This window comes from Bombina bombina, chromosome 1 (genome assembly GCF_027579735.1).
Source record: "Bombina bombina isolate aBomBom1 chromosome 1, aBomBom1.pri, whole genome shotgun sequence".
Lineage (NCBI taxonomy): Eukaryota > Metazoa > Chordata > Amphibia > Anura > Bombinatoridae > Bombina > Bombina bombina.
The window spans coordinates 1,594,424,620-1,594,447,620 of NC_069499.1; the positions used below are offsets into that span (position 1 = coordinate 1,594,424,620).

The 23,001-nt window shown below is 42.4% G+C and overlaps 1 protein-coding gene across 1 annotated transcript in view; it reads right to left on the reverse strand.

Moving 5' to 3' along the window:
- ELAC2 (elaC ribonuclease Z 2) overlaps positions 1-23,001 on the reverse strand; it is a 246,750-nt gene that overhangs the window by 124,953 nt on the left and 98,796 nt on the right. The window contains exon 13 of the mRNA XM_053710440.1: positions 4,983-5,121. Within this exon, the coding sequence (XP_053566415.1) occupies positions 4,983-5,121 (139 nt within the window). The remainder of the gene's footprint in view (positions 1-4,982; positions 5,122-23,001) is intronic.

Here is a 23,001-nt window from a genome sequence, read left to right on the forward strand (position 1 = left end):
CACACAGCTAGCCCTCAGTTTACGCCGGGGTTAGGTTCCAGAAGGAATGGTTGTAAATTGAAACTGTTGTAAATTGAAACCTAGTTTATAATGTAAGTCAATGGGAAGTGAGATAGTTCGGTTCCAGGCCCCTCTCAAAATTGTCATAAGTAACACCTAATACATTATTTTTAAAGCTTTGAAATGAAGACTTTAAATGGTAAACAGCATTATAAACCTAAAAATATACTGTAGATATAATCACACAACAGACTGTATCATCAACAAACTGTTTAATGTAGAAAAACGTTTTTTTAATTGCATTTTTCTGCAGCTAAGGGAAGTGTGGCTGCTAGATCTTGCTCCTTTAAAAACGGCTCCATTGCTCAGGTCTGGTTATACACTGATTAGCCTGCCTGTGTTTAATCACACAACAGACTATCATCATCAAAAAGTTTAATGAACAAAAACGTTTTTTACTTGCCTTTTTCTGTAAACAGTTCTCTGCATTGAGTCTGCAGCTAAGGGAAGTGGCTGCTAGATCTTGTTCATTTGAAAGCTGATCCATTGATCATGTCTGGCTTGCTTTTCTTTGCATGCGTTTCCTGAAACACAAGCGGACAGCTCCACCTACTGGCTATTTTAATGTGTGCATGTGCTAATGCTTTTAATAGCAGTCAATGGTTCTCAATAGCAAAAAAAAGGGCGTTATTCTGAAACGGCGCAAATTGAACCGTCGTAAACCGAGGGCCACCTGTATATATTTATTTATTAAAAAAACATAGTAGATGCAGTTAAGTTAACCCAGCAGCAGAGGGTACTGCAGTTTTAGCCTTTTTGGGAGCTGTGGGGTTAACTGTATCTGCTATGTATTTAAGCCGTTTCTCAGAGAGCAGGAGATTGTGTGAGAGGTTCCATAATGATTACATACCCTAAGTTTCAGACTACAGAAGTCTCCAAGGTGGAAGAGATGACATTTCCATCAGGTCTGCATACCAAATTCTGCAAGGCCAGGCCGGTGCAATGAGGATCGCAGATGCCCTCTCCTGCTTGATTCGAGCAAAGACCCGAGGAAGAAGAGTGAACGGAGGAAAAGGTATGCAAGACTGAAATTCCAAGGTACCGCCAGGGCGTCTATCAATACCGCCTGAGGGTCCCTTGACCTCGATCCGTACCTCGGCATTCTGTCGAGATGCCATGAGATTTAATTCCGGATGAAAGGTCTGCCTGCTCAGGAAGTCCGCCTCCCAGTTGTCCACCCCCGGGATGTGGATCGCCGACAGACAGCAAGAGTGGGTCTCCGCCCACCAAATTATCTTGGCTACCTCTGTCATTGCTAAGGAACTCAGCGTTCCTCCCTGATAATTGTTGTAAGCCACTGAAGTTATATTGTCCGACTGGAACCTGATAACTGAGGTCAGGTCAGAAGAGCATTGAAGATCGCTCTCAGCTTCAGAATGTTTACAGGCAGAACAGACTGAGTCCAAACTCCCTGAGCCTTTAGGGAGCCCCAGACTGCTTCCCATCCTAGAGGGCTGGCGTCTGTTGTCACAATGACGCAAGAGGGCCTGCGAAAGCAGGTTCCCTGGGAGAGATAATCCTGAGACAACCACCATTGAAGAGAATTCCTTGTCTCCTGCTCCAGTAGTATTCGTGGAGACAAATCCGCATAATCTCCGTTCCATTGACTGAGCATGTTTAACTGCAGAGGTATGAGGTGGAAACGAGCGAACGGGATGATGTCTATTGTTGCCACCATCAGCCCGATTACCTCCATGCATTGAGCCACTGATGGCCGAGGAGCGGACTGGAGCGCTAGGCAAGAATTGAAAATCCTTGATTTCCTGACTTCTATCAGAAAAATCTTCATTAATAGGGAATCTATTATGGTTCCCAAGAAAGTTACCCTTGTATTTGGAACTAAGGAGCTCTTTTCCAAATTTACATTCCATCCGTGAGATTGCAGGAAGGCTAACACAACATTTCTGTGTGGGACCTTGCTTGTTGTAAGGATGGTGCCTGGTCCAGATAGGGCGCCACTGCGATGCCCTGTAATCGGAGCACTGCCAACAGAGATCCCAGAACCTTTGAGAAAATTCTGGGAGCTGTGGCAAGACCGAAAGGAATAGCCACGAATTGGAAGTGTTTGCCTAGAAAAGCAAACCTTAGAAACGTGTGATGATCCCTGTGAAAGGGAACATGCAGGTACGCGTCCTTTAAATCCACTGTTGTCATAAATTGACCCTCTTGGACCAAAGGAAGAATGGAACGAATAGTTTCCATCTTGAAGGACTGTACTCCAAGGAATTTGTTTAGACTCTTGAGATCTAAAATTGGCCTGAAGGTTCCCTCCTTTTTGGGAACCACGAACAGATTGGAATAAAACCCCAGACCCTGTTCCTGCATCGGAACAGGAACTATAACTCCCAGGTCGGAGAGGTCCCGTACACAGTGTAAGAACGCCTCTTTTTTTCTTGTCTACAGATAATCTTGAAAGCAGAAACCTGCCTCTTGGGAGGAAAACTTTTGAACTCTAGTTTGTATCCCCGGGACACTATGTCCACTGCCCAGGGATCCTGAACATCTCGAACCCAAGCCTGAGCGAAGGAAAGCCTTTCCCCCACAAGATCTGGTCCCGGATCGGGGGCAGGCCTTTCATGCTGTCTTTGATTCAATAGCAGGCTTCTTTGATTGTTTTCCCTTGTTCCAAGACCGATTGGGTTTCCAGGAAGGTTTAGACTGCTTTTGCTTGGAAGAGGAAGAATTTCCCTTGAAATTTCGAAAGGAACGAAAATTACTCTGACGTCCCTTTTGCTTGTTTCTCTTATACTGAGGGAGAAGCTGACCCTTTCCTCCCGTAATATCAGAGATTATTTCCGTCAAGCCCTGTCCAAAAAAGGTCTTCCCTTTGTAAGGAATCGCTAAAAGTTTAGACTTAGATGACACATCCGCAGACCAAGGTTTTAACCATAAAGCTCTGCAGGCTAGTACAGCAAAACCTGAAATCTTTGCTCCCAGTTTGATAACCTGTAGGGAAGCATCAGTAATTAAGGAATTAGCCAATTTAAGGGCTTTTATTCTATTCTGGATCTTATCAAGGTGTCTGTCCTAATAGCATCAGACAACGCATCAAACCAATATGCCGCTGCACTAGTAACGGTAGCAATGCACACAGCAGGTTGCCATTGTAAACCTTGGTGTACATACATCTTCTTGAGTTACCCCTCTAATTTTTTGTCCATAGGATCTTAAAAGGCACAACTATCCTCTATGGGAATAGTAGTTCTCTTGGCCAGAGTGGAAACAGCTCCTTCCACCTTGGGTACTTTTTGCCAAGCCTCCTTGATAGAGTCTATGGGAAACATTTTTAAATATAGGAGTATGGAGAAAAAGGGATTCCCGATTTCTCCCATTCCTTAGCAATGATCTCAGAAGCTTGGTCTGGTACCGTAAAAACCTCTACAGAGTAAGGTACCTCAAAATATTTGTTTAGCTTACTGAATTTCTTTGGCTTAACTACAACCATATAGTGTCGCTGGCATCCAATGTAGCTAAAACCTCCTTAAGTAATAGACGGAGTTGTTCAAGCTTAAACCTGAAGGATACAACTTCAGTATCAGCAGGAGGAATTATACTGTCGGAGTCTGAGATCTTACCCTCAGATGCTACCGAAAGATCCTTCTCCTCAGGCTTCTGGGAGGGGGCATCCGAAATAGCAAAAACTGCATCAGTAACCTCACCTACTGAATGTCTACTCTTCCTCTTGCACTTTCCCTGCAGCATGGCAAAGACAGATAATGCATCAGAAACCGCAGAGGACATGAGAGAAGCGATGTCCTGCAACGTAACTCCAGGAAGTTAGAGAGGAAGCGCAGGGCACTGCATGTGTGGGCGATACACGTTGGGACGCTTGAGGAGAAAGCTGCGGTATATATTGTACATTGTCATTAGACTCCTGAACAGCATCCTCCTTGGAAAATGTTGGCTCAGAAAAGAGTCTATCCCTGTAATTTAAAGTTTTCTCAATACATGAAGAACAGAAAGGGATTGGTGGTTCCACATTGGCATTAAAACAAAAACAAGTGACATTTTGCAAAGCCTCTTGGTCCATCATGATTCACGATGGATCAAATTATCAAATTATAAACCTTGAATTTTTAATTAAAATAACAAAACTGTAAATTTAAACAGTAACCTTTTTAACTTAGGCTGCAGAAGTGAAAAATTCTTTGTAATGATCATAATAAAATTAACACCTCTAAACCTCAGCTTCTTTGCTGAGGTGCCTACCTGACCTGCTACACCAGAGCTTGAAATTCCTTCTAGGTAAATGATCCGGAACCCAGCAGCAGAAGTAGTGATCCGTTTTCTGGTCCTAGAAACGCCCGCTTTTAGAAAAATCAAGCGTTTCTAGCCGGACCCAGAAAAACTATTCCTCCACACCCGGAAGAGAAGTAAAAGTGGCGTGCAACTCAGATGTCGGTCTCACGTAGCTCTGCCCATCGAGGGTGTCTCAAACCAAAATCTCCCGGTCGGTATTTTATTGTTTAAAGTTTTACCGCCGGAGAAGTGGAATGACTATAGCCTAAAATTCTCCTTAGTCCCAGTGCCTGCTAAAAAGGCTCTCTTATCAATCCTCTCCAGTATAGGAGAGTTTAAGTGTCCCTTCAATATAAAGTGCCTTTACTTAAATTGGCCCCTTTGTCATATTTCTGTGTGTTTGAAATAAAGTGCCCACTTTTTCTGAGTTTCTCTCCTTCCCAGAAATAATAAAGTCAGCACTTACCTCACAAATCTGCACGACAGCAAGGCAGCTCACCAGGTTTGAGAGGTTTAACAGCTTTGCTGTGATGCTCTTTGCTGCCTCCTGATGGTCAGGAGTGATATTCCCAATAGTAATTAGATGATCCGTGGACTCATTGTGTCATTAGAAAGAAAACAAAGTAATTAGATGTCACCAGTATCTGCTGTCACTGCAGTCACTTAACCCTATGAGTACTCACCTTCCTCGAGACGTCAGCAAGTGGGGGGAAGATCTGTGAATGGATGAGGTTCAGCTGTGTCTGAGTCTTGTAACTGCGCAGGTTGTGCACCGTACTGGTATTCTCATTCAGGATCAAATGTTCAGTCTTAGAACCAAACCTTAAAACAGTTTAGGACAAAAAAGATTATACAATTGCGATATATTCCATATAATAACAATAGCAGTAATATATCATATATATCCAGTAATGCCTCTGATTAGCTGCCCCACTAGTAAGCTCGCCTTCATTAGAACAAAAACATTGCTGATGCGCATCTGATGTTTGTGAAATGCTCTACACACATGGAACACGGCAGCATTAGAAATTCACTGCAGAAAAAAAATTCATTTTACACAATGTTTTATATACATTTAAAACTGAAATTTTGTTTTAGTAAATTGTACAATGTTTTGAAGTACAGAGACATACTCCTTGAAACGCCTTGAGTATTGTTTAGGCTATCTCCTTTACTGTAGCCAATTGGCAGGGACTGATCAAGCAATTCATGTGTAGCATGTTGCAGTGTGGCTGTTTTGGACCTTGTAGGACGCACTCCAGCCATTCTGAGTTAAAACTACAGAAAAAGTGGGAAATTACATTACAAAGCTATTTAATACACATTTTAAAGACATAGTTAATCCTAGTGTTACAGAAATGCTGAAGTGCTATAAATAAAGTGGAGCTTCAGCCTCCGCCGCTTTCTTTTCAATGAGGTGAAGTTTCCACCTCTTAGCCAATAGCTGTGCTAGCCATATGGCACTGCGCCGTAGTCTTCCCTTTATTAAACTTCTACTCTAGATTAGACAAGCAGAGGCCTCCTGTAATTATCTCTGAATCTGTCACTGAACAACAAGTAAACTCTTTAAAAGACAGAAGCCTAAGAAAGCCCCAGATGGACAATATTTCTCCCGTTACATTAAAACATTGTGCTGACCAACCTGCACCTATTCTCACTGATCTCTTTAACCTTGTTACAATGTGACGCACCAGCCTGTACTAAATCTTCAGTTATTATTCAGGTTCTGAAGAAAGATTTTGAGCATGAATGATTACAGACCTGTCGCTCTTATGATTAATTAGAATTATGACGAGTCATCTAAACGCCATGACTGACACCCTACAAGATCCACTAAGATTCGCAAAGAAATCTAATAAATCATTTATTTTTATATATTATACATCATTTAGATAATCCTTGCACCTATGTCCGAGTTTTTTTCTGGATTTCAGTTCTGCTTTTTATTCTATTGGTCCTAATTTACTTTTGGTGAAATTAAAAACACTTAATGTGTCCTTCTCCATGTGTCAAAGGCTTTAAAGCTTTTTAACTAATAGGTGAATGGGCTGATATCTGCCCTGGCTTCCTCAATACTGGTGTCCCCAAGGGATGTGTTCTGTTTCCCTTGTTCTATTCCTTATATACAATTGTACTTCTGAAAATTAATCTGTTACCGATATCTGCAGACGACACTACTCTGGGTTTATATCAGATAAAGATTAATCGAGACCGGCTGGTAACATGAGTGAAGCAAACCATTTAGTATTAAATGTTCATAAAACTCAGAGAAGAAGGTGATTACCATCTCTTTAAAGTTAAAGATTACACAGTAGACAGAATTACATCACACTAACTGCTTGGCACAGCGATTCAACATAATTTGAAATGAGACGTTTGAAAACTTTTACTATGATTAAAAGAAAATGTATGCTTACCTGATAAATTTATTTCTTTTTTGACACGATGAGTCCATGGATCATCTTAATTACTAATGGGATATTCACCTTCTGGTCAGCAGGAGGCAAAGAGCACCACAGCAGAGCTGTTAAATAGCTCCTCCCTCCCACTCCAGTCATTCGACCAAAGTTAGGAAGAGAAAGGAAAAGCCAAGGTGCAGAGGTGTCTGAAGTTCAGAATAACTCACAACCTGTCTAAAAGAACAGGGCCTGACGTGGACTCATCGTGTCAAAGAAATAAATTTATCAGGTAAGCATAAATTTTCTTTTCTTTTTAAGACACGATGAGTCCACGGATCATCTGAATTACTGATGGGATTCAATACCCAAGCTAGAGTACACAGATGATACAGGAGGGACAAGACAGGGAACCTAAACGGAAGGCACCACTGCTTGAAGAACCTTTCTCCCAAAAACAGCCTCAGCAAAAGTGTCAAATTTGTAGAACTTTGAAAAAGTGTGGAGAGAGGACCAGGTTGCAGCCTTGCATATCTGTTCCACAGAAGCTTCATTCTTGAATGCCCATGAGGAAGCAACAGCCCTCGTGGAATGAGCCGTAACTCTCTCGGGAGGCTGCTGTCCAGCAGTCTCATATGCTAAACGTATGATACTCTTCAGCCAAAAAGAAAGAAAAGTAGCCGTAGCTTTCTGTCCCTTACGTTTTCCCGAGAAAACAACAAAGAAGAAGACTGGCGAAAGTCCTTAGTCGCCTGTAAATAAAATTTTAAAGCATGGACCACGTCCAAATAGTGTAGAAGTCTTTCCTTCTGAGAAGAAGGATTAGGACACAAGGAAGGAACAACAATCTCCTGATTAATGTTCCGTTCAGAAACAACCTTAGCAAGAAATCCTAATTTAGTATGTAAAACTACCTTATCTAAATGGAAAATAAGGTAATGTGACTCATACTGTAATGCTGAGAGTTCTGACACTCCGAGCAGAAGAAATAGCAACAAGAAATAAAACTTTCCAAGATAGAAACTTAATATCTAAGGAATGCATAGGCTCAAACAGAACCCCTTGAAGAACTTTGAGAACTAAATTAAGACTCCATGGAGGAGTAACTGGTTTGAACACAGGCCTGATCCTGACCAAGGCCTGACAAAGTGATTGAACATCTGGAACATCCGTCAGACGTTTGTGTAACAAAATAGATAAAGCCGAGATCTGACCCTTTAGAGAACTCGTTGATAAACCCTTCTCCAAACCCTCTTGGAAAACAGACAAAATTCTAGGAATCCTAACCCTACTCCATGAGTAGCCCTTGGATTCACACCAATAATGGTATTTACGCCACATCTTATGGTAAATCCTTCTAGTCACAGGCTTACGAGCCTGAATCATGGTCTCTATGACCAAATCAGAAAACCCTCGCATGGATAAAATTAAGCGTTCAATATCGAAGCAGTCAGCTTCAGAGAAACTAGATTTGGATGAAGGAAGGGCCCCTGAATCAGAAGGTCCTTCCTCAACGGAAGTCTCCAAGGTGGTAGAGATGCCATCTCCACCAGATCCGCATACCAAATCGTGCAAGGCCAGGCCGGAGCTATGAGGATCACCAAAGCCCTCTCCTGTTTGATTCGAGCAATTAGCCGAGGAAGAAGAGCAAACGGAGGAAATAGGTATGCTAGACTGAAAATCCAAGGGACCGCCAGAGCATCTATCAGTTCCGCCTGGGGGTCCTTGGACCTCGACCCGTATCTCGGGAGTTTGGCATTTTGATGGGACGCCATGAGATCCAATTCCGGCTGACCCCACTTGAGAAATATGTTTGAGAACACTTCCGGATATAGTTCCCACTCCCCCGGATGAAAAGTCTGCCTGCTCAGGAAATCCGCCTCCCAATTGCCCACCCCTGGGATGTGGATCGCCAAAAGGTAACAAGAGTGGGCTTCTGCCCACTGTATTATTTTATTTATTATTTTGGCTACCTCTGTCATCGCTAAGGAACTCCTCGTTCCTCCCTGATAATTGCTGTAAGCCACTGAAGTAATGTTGTCTGACTGGAACCTGATAAACTGGACCGTGGCTGAGGCCAGAAGAGCATTGTAGATCGCTCTCAGCTGTGAAAAAGGAAAAAAATATGGGTTAACTGTGAAAAAGGAAAAAGATCACTCTCAGCTCCAGAATGTTTATAGGAAGAACAGACTCTGACTGAGTTTAAACTCCCTGAGCCTTTAAGGAGCCCCAGACTGCTCCCCACCCCAGAAGGCTGGCATCTGTTGTCACAATCACCCAAGATGGTCTGCGAAAGCAGGTCCCCTGGGAGAGATGATCCAGAGACAACCACCGTTGAAGAGAGTCCCTTGTCTCCTGTTCCAGAGTTATTCGAGGAGACAAGGCTGCAGAATCCCGTTCCATTGTCTGAGCATGCTTAGCGGCAGTGGTCTGAGATGGAAACGAGCAAACAGGATGACGTCCATCGCTGCCACCATCAGCCCTATTGACTCCATGCACTGAGCCACTGATGGCCGAGGAGTGGACTGAAGTACTCAACAAGTATCGATAATCTTTGATTTCCTGATTTCTGTTAGAAATATCTTCATGGACAAGGAGTCTATTATGGTTCCCAAGAAAGTGACTCTTGTATCTGGAACTAGGGAACTCTTTCCCAAATTTACCTTCCACCCGTGAGTTCTCAGGAAAGATAACACTATGTCGGGTGTGGGATCTTGCTTGTTGAAAAGATGGCACCTGGACTAGAATGACATCCAGATAAGGCGCCACCCCTATGCCCCGTGACCGAAAGTACCGTCATAGACCCCAAAACCTTTGTGAAGATTCTGGGAGCAGTGGCCAGGCCGAAAGGAAGAGCCACGAACTGGAAGTGCTTGTCCTGGAAGGCAAATCTTAGGAACTTGTGATGATCCCTGTGAATAGGAACATGTAAGTATGCATCCTTTAAATCCACAGTTGTCATGAATTGACCCTCCTGGATTAAAAGGAAGAATGGAACAAATAGTTTCCATCTTGAAGGACGGAACCCTGAGAAATTTGTTTAGACTCTTTAGATCTAAAAACATAATTTATGTAAGAACTTACCTGATAAATTCATTTCTTTCATATTAGCAAGAGTCCATGAGCTAGTGACGTATGGGATATACATTCCTACCAGGAGGGGCAAAGTTTCCCAAACCTCAAAATGCCTATAAATACACCCCTCACCACACCCACAATTCAGTTTAACGAATAGCCAAGAAGTGGGGTGATAAAAAAGTGCGAAAGCATATAAAATAAGGAATTGGAATAATTGTGCTTTATACAAAATCATAACCACCACAAAAAAAGGGCGGGTCTCATGGACTCTTGCTAATATGAAAGAAATGAATTTATCAGGTAAGTTCTTACATAAATTAGGTTTTCTTTCATGTAATTAGCAAGAGTCCATGAGCTAGTGACGTATGGGATAATGACTACCCAAGATGTGGATCTTTCCACACAAGAGTCACTAGAGAGGGAGGGATAAAATAAAGACAGCCAATTCCTGCTGAAAATAATCCACACCCAAAAATAAAGTTTAACGAAAAAACATAAGCAGAAGATTCAAACTGAAACCGCTGCCTGAAGTACTTTTCTACCAAAAACTGCTTCAGAAGAAGAAAATACATCAAAATGGTAGAATTTAGTAAAAGTATGCAAAGAGGACCAAGTTGCTGCTTTGCAAATCTGGTCAACCGAAGCTTCATTCCTAAACGCCCAGGAAGTAGAAACTGACCTAGTAGAATGAGCTGTAATTCTCTGAGGCGGAGTTTTACCCGACTCAACATAGGCAAGATGAATTAAAGATTTCAACCAAGATGCCAAAGAAATGGCAGAAGCTTTCTGACCTTTTCTAGAACCGGAAAAGATAACAAATAAACTAGAAGTCTTACGGAAAGATTTCGTAGCTTCAACATAATATTTCAAAGCTCTAACTACATCCAAAGAATGCAACGATTTCTCCTTAGAATTCTTAGGATTAGGACATAATGAAGGAACCACAATTTCTCTACTAATGTTGTTGGAATTCACAACTTTAGGTAAAAATTCAAAAGAAGTTCGCAACACCGCCTTATCCTGATGAAAAATCAGAAAAGGAGACTCACAAGAAAGAGCAGATAATTCAGAAACTCTTCTGGCAGAAGAGATGGCCAAAAGGAACAAAACTTTCCAAGAAAGTAATTTAATGTCCAATGAATGCATAGGTTCAAACGGAGGAGCTTGAAGAGCTCCCAGAACCAAATTCAAACTCCAAGGAGGAGAAATTGACTTAATGACAGGTTTTATACGCACCAAAGCTTGTACAAAACAATGAATATCAGGAAGAATAGCAATCTTTCTGTGAAAAAGAACAGAAAGAGCAGAGATTTGTCCTTTCAAAGAACTTGCGGACAAACCCTTATCTAAACCATCCTGAAGAAACTGTAAAATTCTCGGTATTCTAAAAGAATGCCAAGAAAAATGATGAGAAAGACACCAATAAATATAAGTCTTCCAGACTCTATAATATATCTCTCGAGATACAGATTTACGAGCCTGTAACATAGTATTAATCACAGAGTCAGAGAAACCTCTTTGACCAAGAATCAAGCGTTCAATCTCCATACCTTTAAATTTAAGGATTTCAGATCCTGATGGAAAAAAGGACCTTGTGACAGAAGGTCTGGTCTTAACGGAAGAGTCCACGGTTGGCAAGAGGCCATCCGGACAAGATCCGCATACCAAAACCTGTGAGGCCATGCCGGAGCTACCAGCAGAACAAACTAGCATTCCTTCAGAATCTTGGAGATTACTCTTGGAAGAAGAACTAGAGGCGGAAAGATATAGGCAGGATGATACTTCCAAGGAAGTGATAATGCATCCACTGCCTCCGCCTGAGGATCCCGGGATCTGGACAGATACCTGGGAAGTTTCTTGTTTAAATGGGACGCCATCAGATCTATTTCTGGAAGTTCCCACATTTGAACAATCTGAAGAAATACCTCTGGGTGAAGAGACCATTCGCCCGGATGCAACGTTTGGCGACTGAGATAATCCGCTTCCCAATTGTCTATACCTGGGACATGAACCGCAGAGATTAGACAGGAGCTGGATTCCGCCCAAACCAAAATTTGAGATACTTCTTTCATAGCCAGAGGACTGTGAGTCCCTCCTTGATGATTGATGTATGCCACAGTTGTGACATTGTCTGTCTGAAAACAAATGAACGATTCTCTCTTCAGAAGAGGCCAAAACTGAAGAGCTCTGAAAATTGCACGGAGTTCCAAAATATTGATCGGTAATCTCACCTCCTGAGATTCCCAAACTCCTTGTGCCGTCAGAGATCCCCACACAGCTCCCCAACCTGTGAGACTTGCATCTGTTGAAATTACAGTCCAGGTCGGAGGCACAAAAGAAGCCCCCTGAATTAAACGATGGTGATCTGTCCACCATGTTAGAGAGTGTCGAACAATCGGTTTTAAAGATATTAATTGAGATATCTTCGTGTAATCCTTGCACCATTGCTTCAGCATACAAAGCTGAAGAGGTCGCATGTGAAAACGAGCAAAGGGGATCGCGTCCGATGCAGCAGTCATAAGACCTAGAATTTCCATGCATAAGGCTACCGAAGGGAATGATTGTGACTGAAGGTTTCGACAAGCTGTAATCAATTTTAGACGTCTCTTGTCTGTTAAAGACAGAGTCATGGACACTGAATCCATCTGGAAACCCAGAAAGGTTACCCTTGTCTGAGGAATCAAAGAACTTTTTGGTAAATTGATCCTCCAACCATGATCTTGAAGAAACAACACAAGTCTATTCGTATGAGATTCTGCTAAATGTAAAGACTGAGCAAGTACCAAGATATCGTCCAAATAAGGAAATACCACAATACCCTGTTCTCTGATTACAGACAGAAGGGCACCGAGAACCTTTGTAAAAATTCTTGGAGCTGTAGCTAGGCCAAACGGCAGAGCCACAAACTGGTAATGCTTGTCCAGAAAAGAGAATCTCAGGAACTGATAATGATCTGGATGAATCGGAATATGCAGATATGCATCCTGTAAATCTATTGTGGACATATAATTCCCTTGCTGAACAAAAGGTAAGATAGTCCTTACAGTTACCATCTTGAACGTTGGTATTCTTACATAACGATTCAATATTTTTAGATCCAGAACTGGTCTGAAGGAATTCTCCTCCTTTGGTACAATGAAGAGATTTGAATAAAACCCCATCCCCTGTTCCGGAACTGGAACTGGCATAATTACTCCAGTCAACTCTAGATCTGAAACACATTTCAGAAATGCTTGAGCTTTTACTGGATTTACTGGGACACGGGAAAGAAAAAATCTCTTTGCAGGAGGTCTCATCTTGAAACCAATTCTGTACCCTTCTGAAACAATGTTCTGAATCCAAAGATTGTGAACAGAATTGTTCCAAATTTCCTTGAAAAAACGTAACCTGCCCCCTACCAGCTGAGCTGGAATGAGGGCCGCACCTTCATGTGGACTTAGAAGCAGGCTTTGCCTTTCTAGCCGGCTTGGATTTATTCCAGACTGGAGATGGTTTCCAAACTGAAACTGCTCCTGAGGATGAAGTATCAGGCTTTTGTTCTTTGTTGAAACGAAAGGAACGAAAACGATTATTAGCCCTGTTTTTACCTTTAGATTTTTTATCCTGTGGTAAAAAAGTTCCTTTCCCACCAGTAACAGTTGAAATAATGGAATCCAACTGAGAACCAAATAATTTGTTACCCTGGAAAGAAATAGAAAGTAAAGTTGATTTAGAAGCCATATCAGCATTCCAAGTTTTAAGCCATAAAGCTCTTCTAGCTAAAATAGCTAGAGACATAAACCTGACATCAACTCTGATAATATCAAAAATGGCATCACAGATAAAATTATTATTATTCTTCTACAGCATGCTAATATCATGAGAATCATGATGTGTTACTTGTTGCGCTAAAGTTTCCAACCAAAAAGTTGAAGCTGCAGCAACATCAGCCAAAGATATAGCAGGTCTAAGAAGATTACCTGAACACAGATAAGCTTTTCTTAGAAAGGATTCAATTTTCCTATCTAAAGGATCCTTAAACGAAGTACCATCTGACGTAGGAATAGTAGTACGTTTAGCAAGGGTAGAAATAGCCCCATCAACTTTAGGGATTTTGTCCCAAAATTCTAATCTGTCAGACGGCACAGGATATAATTGCTTAAAACGTTTAGGAGTAGTAAATGAATTACCCAAATTATTCCATTCTTTGGAAATTACCGCAGAAATAGCATTAGGAACAGGAAAAACTTCTGGAATAACCACAGGAGCTTTAAATACCTTATCCAAACGTTTAGAATTAGTATCAAGAGGACCAGAATCCTCTATTTCTAAAGCAATTAGTACTTCTTTAAATAAAGAACGAATAAATTCCATTTTAAATAAATATGAAGATTTATCAGCATTAACCTCTGAGACAGAATCCTCTGAACCAGAAGAGTCATCAGAATCAGAATGATGATGTTCGTTTAAAAATTCAACTGTAGGGAGAGAAGTTTTAAAAGATTTTTTACGTTTACTAGAAGGAGAAATAACAGACATAGCCTTCTTTATGGATTCAGAAACAAAATCTCTTATGTTATCAGGAACATTCTGCACCTTAGATGTTGAAGGAACTGCAACAGGCAATGGTACTTTACTAAAGGAAATATTATCTGCTTTAACAAGTTTGTCATGACAATCAATACAAACAACAGCTGGAGGAATAGCTACCAAAAGTTTACAGCAGATACACTTAGCTTTGGTAGATCCAGCACTAGACAGCGATTTTCCTGTAGTATCTTCTGACTCAGATGCAACGTGAGACATCTTGCAATATGTAAGAGAAAAAACAACATATATATAAAGCAAAATTGATCAAATTCCTTAAATGACAGTTTCAGGAATGGGAAAAAATGCCAAAGAACAAGCTTCTAGCAACCAGAAGCAATGAAAAATGAGACTTAAATAATGTGGCAAAAGCGACGCCCATATTTTTCCGCGCCAAATAAGACGCCCACATTATTTGGCGCCTAAATGCTTTTGGCGCCAAAATGACGCCACATCCGGAACGCCGACATTTTTGGCGCAAAATAACGTCAAAAAAATGACGCAACTTCCGGCGACACGTATGACGCCGGAAACGAGAATTTTTGCGCCAAAAAAATCAGCGCCAAGAATGACGCAATAAAATGAAGCATTTTCAGCCCCCGCAAGCCTAACAGCCCACAGGGAAGAGTCAAATTTTTGAAGGTAAGAAAAAATGATTAAATCAAATGCATTATCCCAAATATGAAACTGACTGTCTGAAAATAAGGAAAGTTGAACATTCTGAGTCAAGGCAAATAAATGTTTGAATACATATATTTAGAACTTTATAAACAAAGTGCCCAACCATAGCTTAGAGTGTCACAGAAAATAAGATTTACTTACCCCAGGACACTCATCTACATGTTTGTAGAAAGCCAAACCAGTACTGAAACGAGAATCAGCAGAGGTAATGGTATATATAAGAGTATATCGTCGATCTGAAAAGGGAGGTAAGAGATGAATCTCTACGACCGATAACAGAGAACCTATGAAATAGACCCCGTAGAAGGAGATCACTGCATTCAAATAGGCAATACTCTCCTCACATCCCTCTGACATTCACTGCACGCTGAGAGGAAAACCGGGCTCCAACTTGCTGCGGAGCGCATATCAACGTAGAATCTAGCACAAACTTACTTCACCACCTCCATCGGATGCAAAGTTTGTAAAACTGAATTGTGGGTGTGGTGAGGGGTGTATTTATAGGCATTTTGAGGTTTGGGAAACTTTGCCCCTCCTGGTAGGAATGTATATCCCATAGGTCACTAGCTCATGGACTCTTGCTAATTACATGAAAGAAATCTTTTTTTAGTAGACCCTCCAACTTCTTGTCCATAGGATCTTTGAAAGCACAACTATCCTCAATGGGAATAGTAGTTCGCTTGGTTAAGGTGGAAATAGCCCCTTCCACCTTAGGAACTGTTTGCCAAATCTCATTGAAAGTGTCAGATATGGGAAACATCTTTTTAAAAATAGGAGAGGGAGAGAAGGGAATACCTGGTCTCTCCCATTCCTTAGAAACAATCTCCGAAGCTCGATTTGGCACTGGAAAAACGTCTGAGTAAGAAGGAACATCAAAATATCTGTCCAATTTACTCGACTTCGCAGGAGCGACCACTACTGTGGAATCACAGTCGTCTAAAGTAACCAAAACCTCCCTGAGTAACAGGCGGAGGTGTTCTAGTATAAACCTGAAAGTTACAACCTCTGAATCAGTCAGAGGTAATGAACTGAGTCTGAAATTTCGCCTTCCGATGGAACCTCCATACCCTCCACCTCAGTTCCCTGGGAGGGTACATCCGAGATTGCCACCATTACATCAGAAACCTCACTTACTGCGTGTTTGTCTTTGCTTTTCCAATGCTGCAAGGCAAACGTAAGAGGAGACAACGCATCAGAAATTGTGGAAAACATAAGCGCAGCTATGTCTTTAAAGGTAACTCCAGCGGGCGCTAGAGCAGAAGTACAGGGCACTGCTTGAGCGGGCGTTAAAGTTTAGGACGCATGGGGAGAAAACTGCGGCATACTCTGAATCTCGTCGTCATTAGACTCCTGAGAAGCATCTGCTTGAAGAAAAATTTTGATCAGAAAAAATCTTTTCCCTATAACTTAAAGCCCTCTCAATACATGAGGGACAGAAAGGGATTGGTGGATCCACATTTGCATCCAAACACATGGAGCAAGTAACATCTTGCACGGCTCCTATGCCCATACTAAAGCACAATAAGATAATGTAATAAAAATTTACTTTTACCCCCCCCACCAAATTTTTTTTAATAAAACATTACTGTCCCTTTCAAATTTAAAAGGTAACTTTTTTTTACTGCAATAGAAAGAAAACTACCCCATAAGCTAATCAAGGAAAAATTCAGACACCCTTACACCTCAACAATTCTGCTGAGGCACCTACCTGCCAACCAGACTCACTCCCTGATCTTATTTTTTGGAACTGGAACGATACGGATCTTCAGGACCCTAATAGTGCTACAACCGCTTGCTTAAATGAGTAAAGAACCATGCGGTTTTAGTGCTACGATGTGCAGACGTCCATGCTACGCTAGAACGGCTGAAAACTGCGCAGCTAACAGGAAGCGCCCAAAATCGATAGCCCCGCCCATCGTGGGCGTTACAGAAAAACTCATTACCCGATCGGCTTATATGTTCAAATAAACCGTTAGGGAAAATAACCAACGTAGTCAAAAATTGAGCTTAACTCTCAGTCCCATTACTTATGGCTGTCCAATACCCTCCAAATAAGAGAGCTTGATGTCCCAACATAAAGAGTCCCTTTTCAGAGCCTTATATGTTATCCAGTGACAAGATTAAAGTGCCCACTTTCCTCTGAGTTTTATTTTTCCCAGAATAAAAAAAAAAAAAAAAAAAAGTCAGCACTTACCTTAACTTCCAACAGCAGGACAGTCCAGCAGGAGGTGAATATCCCATCAGTAATTAAGATGATCCGTAGACTCATTGTGTCTTAAAAAGAAAAAGACCCAAGAAAGCAGCACTGTAAGTTTAGGAGCCAGCCCATTCTTGGTTCAGCACCTGCTTGCTGATTGGGGACTACATTTAGATACCAATCAGCAAGCGCTACCCAGATGCTGAACTAAAGATCGGCTGTCCTGTAAGCTATTATTGATGCTTTTTTAAATAAAGATACAAAGAGAAGAAAAATTGCCAATAGGAGTAAATTAGAAAATTGCTGCTCTATCTGAATCATGAAAGAAAAAAACTAAATGTATTCTTACCTGATCGATTCTTTTCTTTCCTGGCAGGGAGAGTCCACAAATTCATTCATTACTGTTGGGAATCCAATACCCAAACCAGAGGGTGGACAGGTGGACCCAAATTGAAGGCACCACAGTTAGAAACACTAATCTCCCAAAGAAAGCCTCAGCTGAGCCAAAAACTGGTAAAATCTAGAAAAAATATGCAAAGAGGACCAAGAAACCGCCTTACTTGACTGTTCCATAGATGCTGCATTCTGAAAGTCCCAAAAAGACACAGCCCAGATAGAGTGAGCTGTAATCCACATATGAGGTTGCTAACCACCTCAGAAGTCAACTTGATAAGAAGCACAGCCTTATCCGCATGGTGAACTAGATAAGGGTATCACACAGCAAGGCAGATAATTCTGAAAAGCAGCAAGCTTAAGAAATAGCTAACAAAAAAAACTAAAAATTTATGCTTACCTGATAAATTTGTTTCTTGACATGATGAGTCCACAGATCATCTAATTACTAATGGGATATATCACTCCTGCCCAGCAGGAGGCGTCAAAGAGCACCACAGCAAAGCTGTTAAATATCACCTCCCTTCCCTCCCACCCCAGTCATTCGACCAAAGTAAAGGAGAGAAAGGAAGTAACAAGGTGCAGAGGTGTCTGAAGTTTAACATAACCACAACCTGTCTATAGAACAGGGCGGGCCGTGGACTCATTGTGTCAAGAAAGAAATACATTTATCAGGTAAGCAAAAATTTTGTTTTCTTTCTAACGACACAATGAGTCCACGGATCATCTAATTACTATTGGGAATCAATACCCAAGCTAGAGTACACAGATAAGGGAGGGACAAGACAGGGAACCTAAACGTAAGGCACCATTGCTTGAAGAACCTTTCTCCCAAAAGTGGCCTCAGTGTCAAATTTATAGAATTTTGAAAAAGTGTGAAGAGAGGACCAAGTTGCAGCCTTGCAAATCTGTTCCACAGAAGATTCATTTTTGAAAGCCCATGAGGAAGCAACAGCCCTCGTGGAATGAGCCGTAACTCTCTTGGGAGGCTGCTGTCCAGCGGTTTCATAGGCAAAACATACGATACTCTTCAGCCACAAAGAAAGAGAAGTAGCCGTAGCTTTCTGTCCCTTACGTTTTCCAGAGAAAACCACAAACAAGGCAGAAAGACTGATGAAAATCCTTAGTCACCTTTACCACGTCCAGATTGTGCAGAATCTGTTCCTTCTGAGAAGGATTAGGACATAAAGAAGGAACAACAATCTCCTGATTAATGTTCCGGTCAGAAACTACTTTTAGGGAGAAACCCTAATTTGGTACGTAAAACCACCTTATCCGAATGAAAAATAAGTTAAGGAGAATCGTACTGTAATGCCGAGAGCTCTGACACTCTACGAACAAATGAAATAGCAACAAGAAACAAAACTTTCCAAGATAACAATTTAATATCTAAGGAATGCATAGGCTCAAACAGAGCCCCCTGAAGAACCTTAAGAACTAAATTCAGACTCCAGGGAGGAGTAACTGGCTTGAACACAGGCCTGATCCTGACCAAGGCCTAACAAAAAGACTGCACGTCTGGTACGTCCGGCAGACGTTTATGTAACAAAATAGACAAGGCAGATATTTGATCCTTTAGGGAACTTGCCGATAAGCCCTTCTCCAAACCTTCTTGAAGGGACAGAATTCTAGGAATCCTAACTCTACTCCAAGAGTAGCCCTTGGATTCACACCAATATAGACATTTACGCCATATCTTGTGGTAAATCTTTCTAGTCACAGGTTTACGAGCCTGAATCATGGTCTGTATGAATGATTCCGAAAATCCCGCTTGGATAAAATTAAGCGTTCAATCTCCAAGCAGTCAGCTTCAGAGAAACTAGATTTGGATGAACGAAGGGCCCTTGAAGTAGAAGGTCCTTCCTCAACGAAAGTCTCCAAGGTGGAAGAGATGACATGTCCACCAGATCTGCATAGCAAATCCTGCGAGGCCACGCCGGTGCAATAAGGATCACCGACACCCTCTCCTGCTTGATTCGAGCAATGACCCGAGGTAGAAGTACAAATGGAGGAAAAAGGTATGCAAGACTGAAATTCCAAGGTACCGCGGGGGCGTATATCAGTACAGCCTGAGGGTCCCTTGACCTCGACCTGTACCTCGGAAGCTTGGCATTCTGCCAAGATGCCATGAGATCCAATTCCGGCTGACCCCATTTGAGAATCAGGCTGGAAAACACTTCCAGATAGAGTTCCCACTTCCCCGGGTGAAAGGACTGTCTGCTCAGGAAGTCCGTCTCTCAGTTGTCCACCCCTGGGATGTGGATCGCCGACACACAACAATTGTGGGTCTCCGCCCACTGAATTATCTTGGCTACCTCTGTCATGGCTAAGGAAATCCGCGTTCCTCCCTGATGGTTGAAGTAAGCCACTGAAGTTATGTTGTCCGACTGGAAACTGATGAACCGGGCCGAGACTAACTGGGGCCAGGCCAGAAGAGCATTGAAGATTGCTCTCAGCTCCAGAATGTTTATGGGCAGAACAGACTGACTGAGTCCAAGTTCCCTGCACCTTTAGAGAGCCCCAGACTGCTCCCCCCATCCTAGAAGGCTGGCGTCTTGTCACAATCACCCAAGAGGGTCTGCGAAAGCAGGTTCCCTGGGAGAGATGATCCTGAGACAACCACCAAAGAAGAGAGAATCCCTTGTCTCCTGCTCCAGCTGTATTCGTGGAGACAAATCTGCATAATCTCCGTTCCATTGACTGAGCATGTTTAACTGCAGAGGTCTGAGGCGAACGGGATGATGTCCATTGCCGCCACCATCAGCCCGATTACCTCCATGCACTGAGCCACTGATGGCCGAGGAGTGGACTGAAGCGCTAGAAAAATCTTCATTGATAGGGAATCTATTATGGTTCCCAAGAAAGTTACCCTTGTATTTGGAACTAAGGAGCTCTTTTCCAAATTTACATTCCATCCGTGAGATTGCAGGAAAGATAAACATTTCCGTGTGGGACCTTGCTTGTTGAAAAGATGGCACCTGGACCAGGATGTCATCCAGATAGGACGCCACTGCAATGCCCCGTAATAGGAGCACCACTAACGGGGATCCCAGAACCTTTGAGAAAATTCTGGGAGCTGTGGCAAGGCCGAAAGGAAGAGCCACAAATTGGAAGTGTTTGTCTAGAAATGCAAACATTAGAAACTTGCGATGATCCCTGTGAATGAGAACATGCAGGTACGGGTCCTTTAAATCCACCATTGTCATAAATTGACCCTCTTGGACCAAAGGAAGAATGGAACAAATAGTTTCCATCTTGAAGGACGGTACTCTGAGGAATTTGTTTAGACTCTTGAGATCTAAAATTGGTCTGAAGGTTCCCTCCTTTTTGGGAACCACAAACAGATTGGAATAAAACCCCAGACCCCATTCCTGCATCAGAACAGGAACTATCACTCTCAGTGTAAGAACGCCTCTCTTTTTGTCTGGTCTACAGATAATCTTGAAAGCAGAAACCTGCCTCTAGGAGGAAAATTGTTAATCTCTAGTTTGTATCCCTGGGACACTAGGTCTACTGCCCAGGGATCCTGAACATCTCGAACCCAAGCCTGAGCGAAGGAAAGCCTTTCCCCCACAAGATCCGGTCCCGGATCAGGAACTTCATGCAGTCTTTGATTCAATAGTAGGCTTTTTGGATTGCTTTCCCTTGTTCCAAGACTGATTGGGTCTCATGGAAGGTTTAGACTGTTCTTGCTTGGTAGAAGAAGTGGAGGAATTTCCCTTGAAATTTCGAAAGGAATGAAAATTGCTCTGACGTCCCTTTTGCTTGTTTCTCTTATCCTGAGGGAGAAGATGACCCTTTCCTCCCATAATATCAGATATTATTTCCGTCAAACCCGGCCCAAACAAGGTCTTTCCCTTGTAAGGAATCCCTAAAAGTTTAGACTTAGATGACACATCCGCAGACCAAAGTTTTAACCATAAAGCTCTGCGGGCTAGTACAGCAAAAACCTGAAATCTTTGCTCCCAGTTTGATAACCTGTAGGGAAGCATCAGTAATAAAGGAATATAGCCAACTTAAGGGCTTTTATCCTATCCTGGGATCTTTAAAGGCACAACTATCTATGGGGATAGTAGTTCTCTTACCCAGAGTGGAAACAGCTCCTTCCACCTTGGGTACTGTTTGCCAAGCCTCCTTGTTAGCAACCAAAAGTAAAACTTTCCAAGACAATAACTTAATATCTAGAGAATGCATAGGCTCAAATGGAACCCCTTGAAGAACTTTAAGAACCAAGTTCAAACTCCAAGGAGGAGCAATTGGTCGAAATACAGGTCTGATTCTAGTCAGAGCCTGACAAAAAGATTGGACATCTGGAACATCTGCCAGACGCTTGTGTAACAAAATAGATAAAGCAGAAAGCTGTCCCTTCAAGGAACTTGCCAACAACCCTTTCTCCAATCCTTCTTGTAGAAAAGACAAAATCCTGGGAATCCTAACCCTTGGATTCCCACCAATAAAGATATTTACGCCATATATTATGGTAAATTTTTCTAGTAACAGGCTTACGTGCCTGAATCAAGGTATCTATGACCGAATCAGAAAACCCACGCTTAGACAAAATTAAGCGTTCAATCTCCAAGCAGTCAGCTGCATAGAAACTAGATTCGGATGAAGGAAGGGGCCCTGAACGAGAAGGTCTCTCCTCAATGGAAGTTTCCACAGTGGCTGGGATGACATTTCCACCAGATTGGCATATCAAATCCTGCAAGACCACGCAGGGGCGATAAGGATCACTGATGCCCTCTCCTGTTTGACTCGAGCAATCACCCGGGGAAGGAGAGCAAAAGGAGGGAACACATAAGCTAGGCTGAAAGACCAAGGCACTGCCAAGGCATATATCAGCTCGGCCTGGGGATCTCTGGACCTGGACCGGTATCTTGGCAGCTTGGCATTCTGACAAGAAGCCATGAGATCCAACTCTGGTCTGCCCCATCTGAGAAGCAGGTCAGAAAAAACCTCCGGATGGAGTTCCCACTCCCTCTGATGAAACGTCTGTATGCTCAGAAAATCCGCCTCCAAGTTTTCCACTCCTGGGATGTGGATTGCTGACAGATGGCAAGAGTGAGACTCCGCCCACTGTATTATCTTGGCTACTTCTGTCATTGCTAAGGAACTCTTTGTTCCTCCCTGATGATTGATGTAAGCCACGGTCGTTATGTTGTCCGACTGAAACCTGACAAATTGGGCTGAAGCCAACGGGGGCCAAGCCTGAAGCGCATTGAATATTGCTCTCAACTCTAGGATATTGATGAGAAGGAGAGACTCTGCCCGAGTTCACACACCCTGAGCTCTTAGAGAGTTCCAGACTGCTCCCCATTCTACCAGGCTGGCATCCGTCGTCACTATCACCCACGAAGGTCTGCGAAAGCAGGTCCCCTGGGATAGATGATC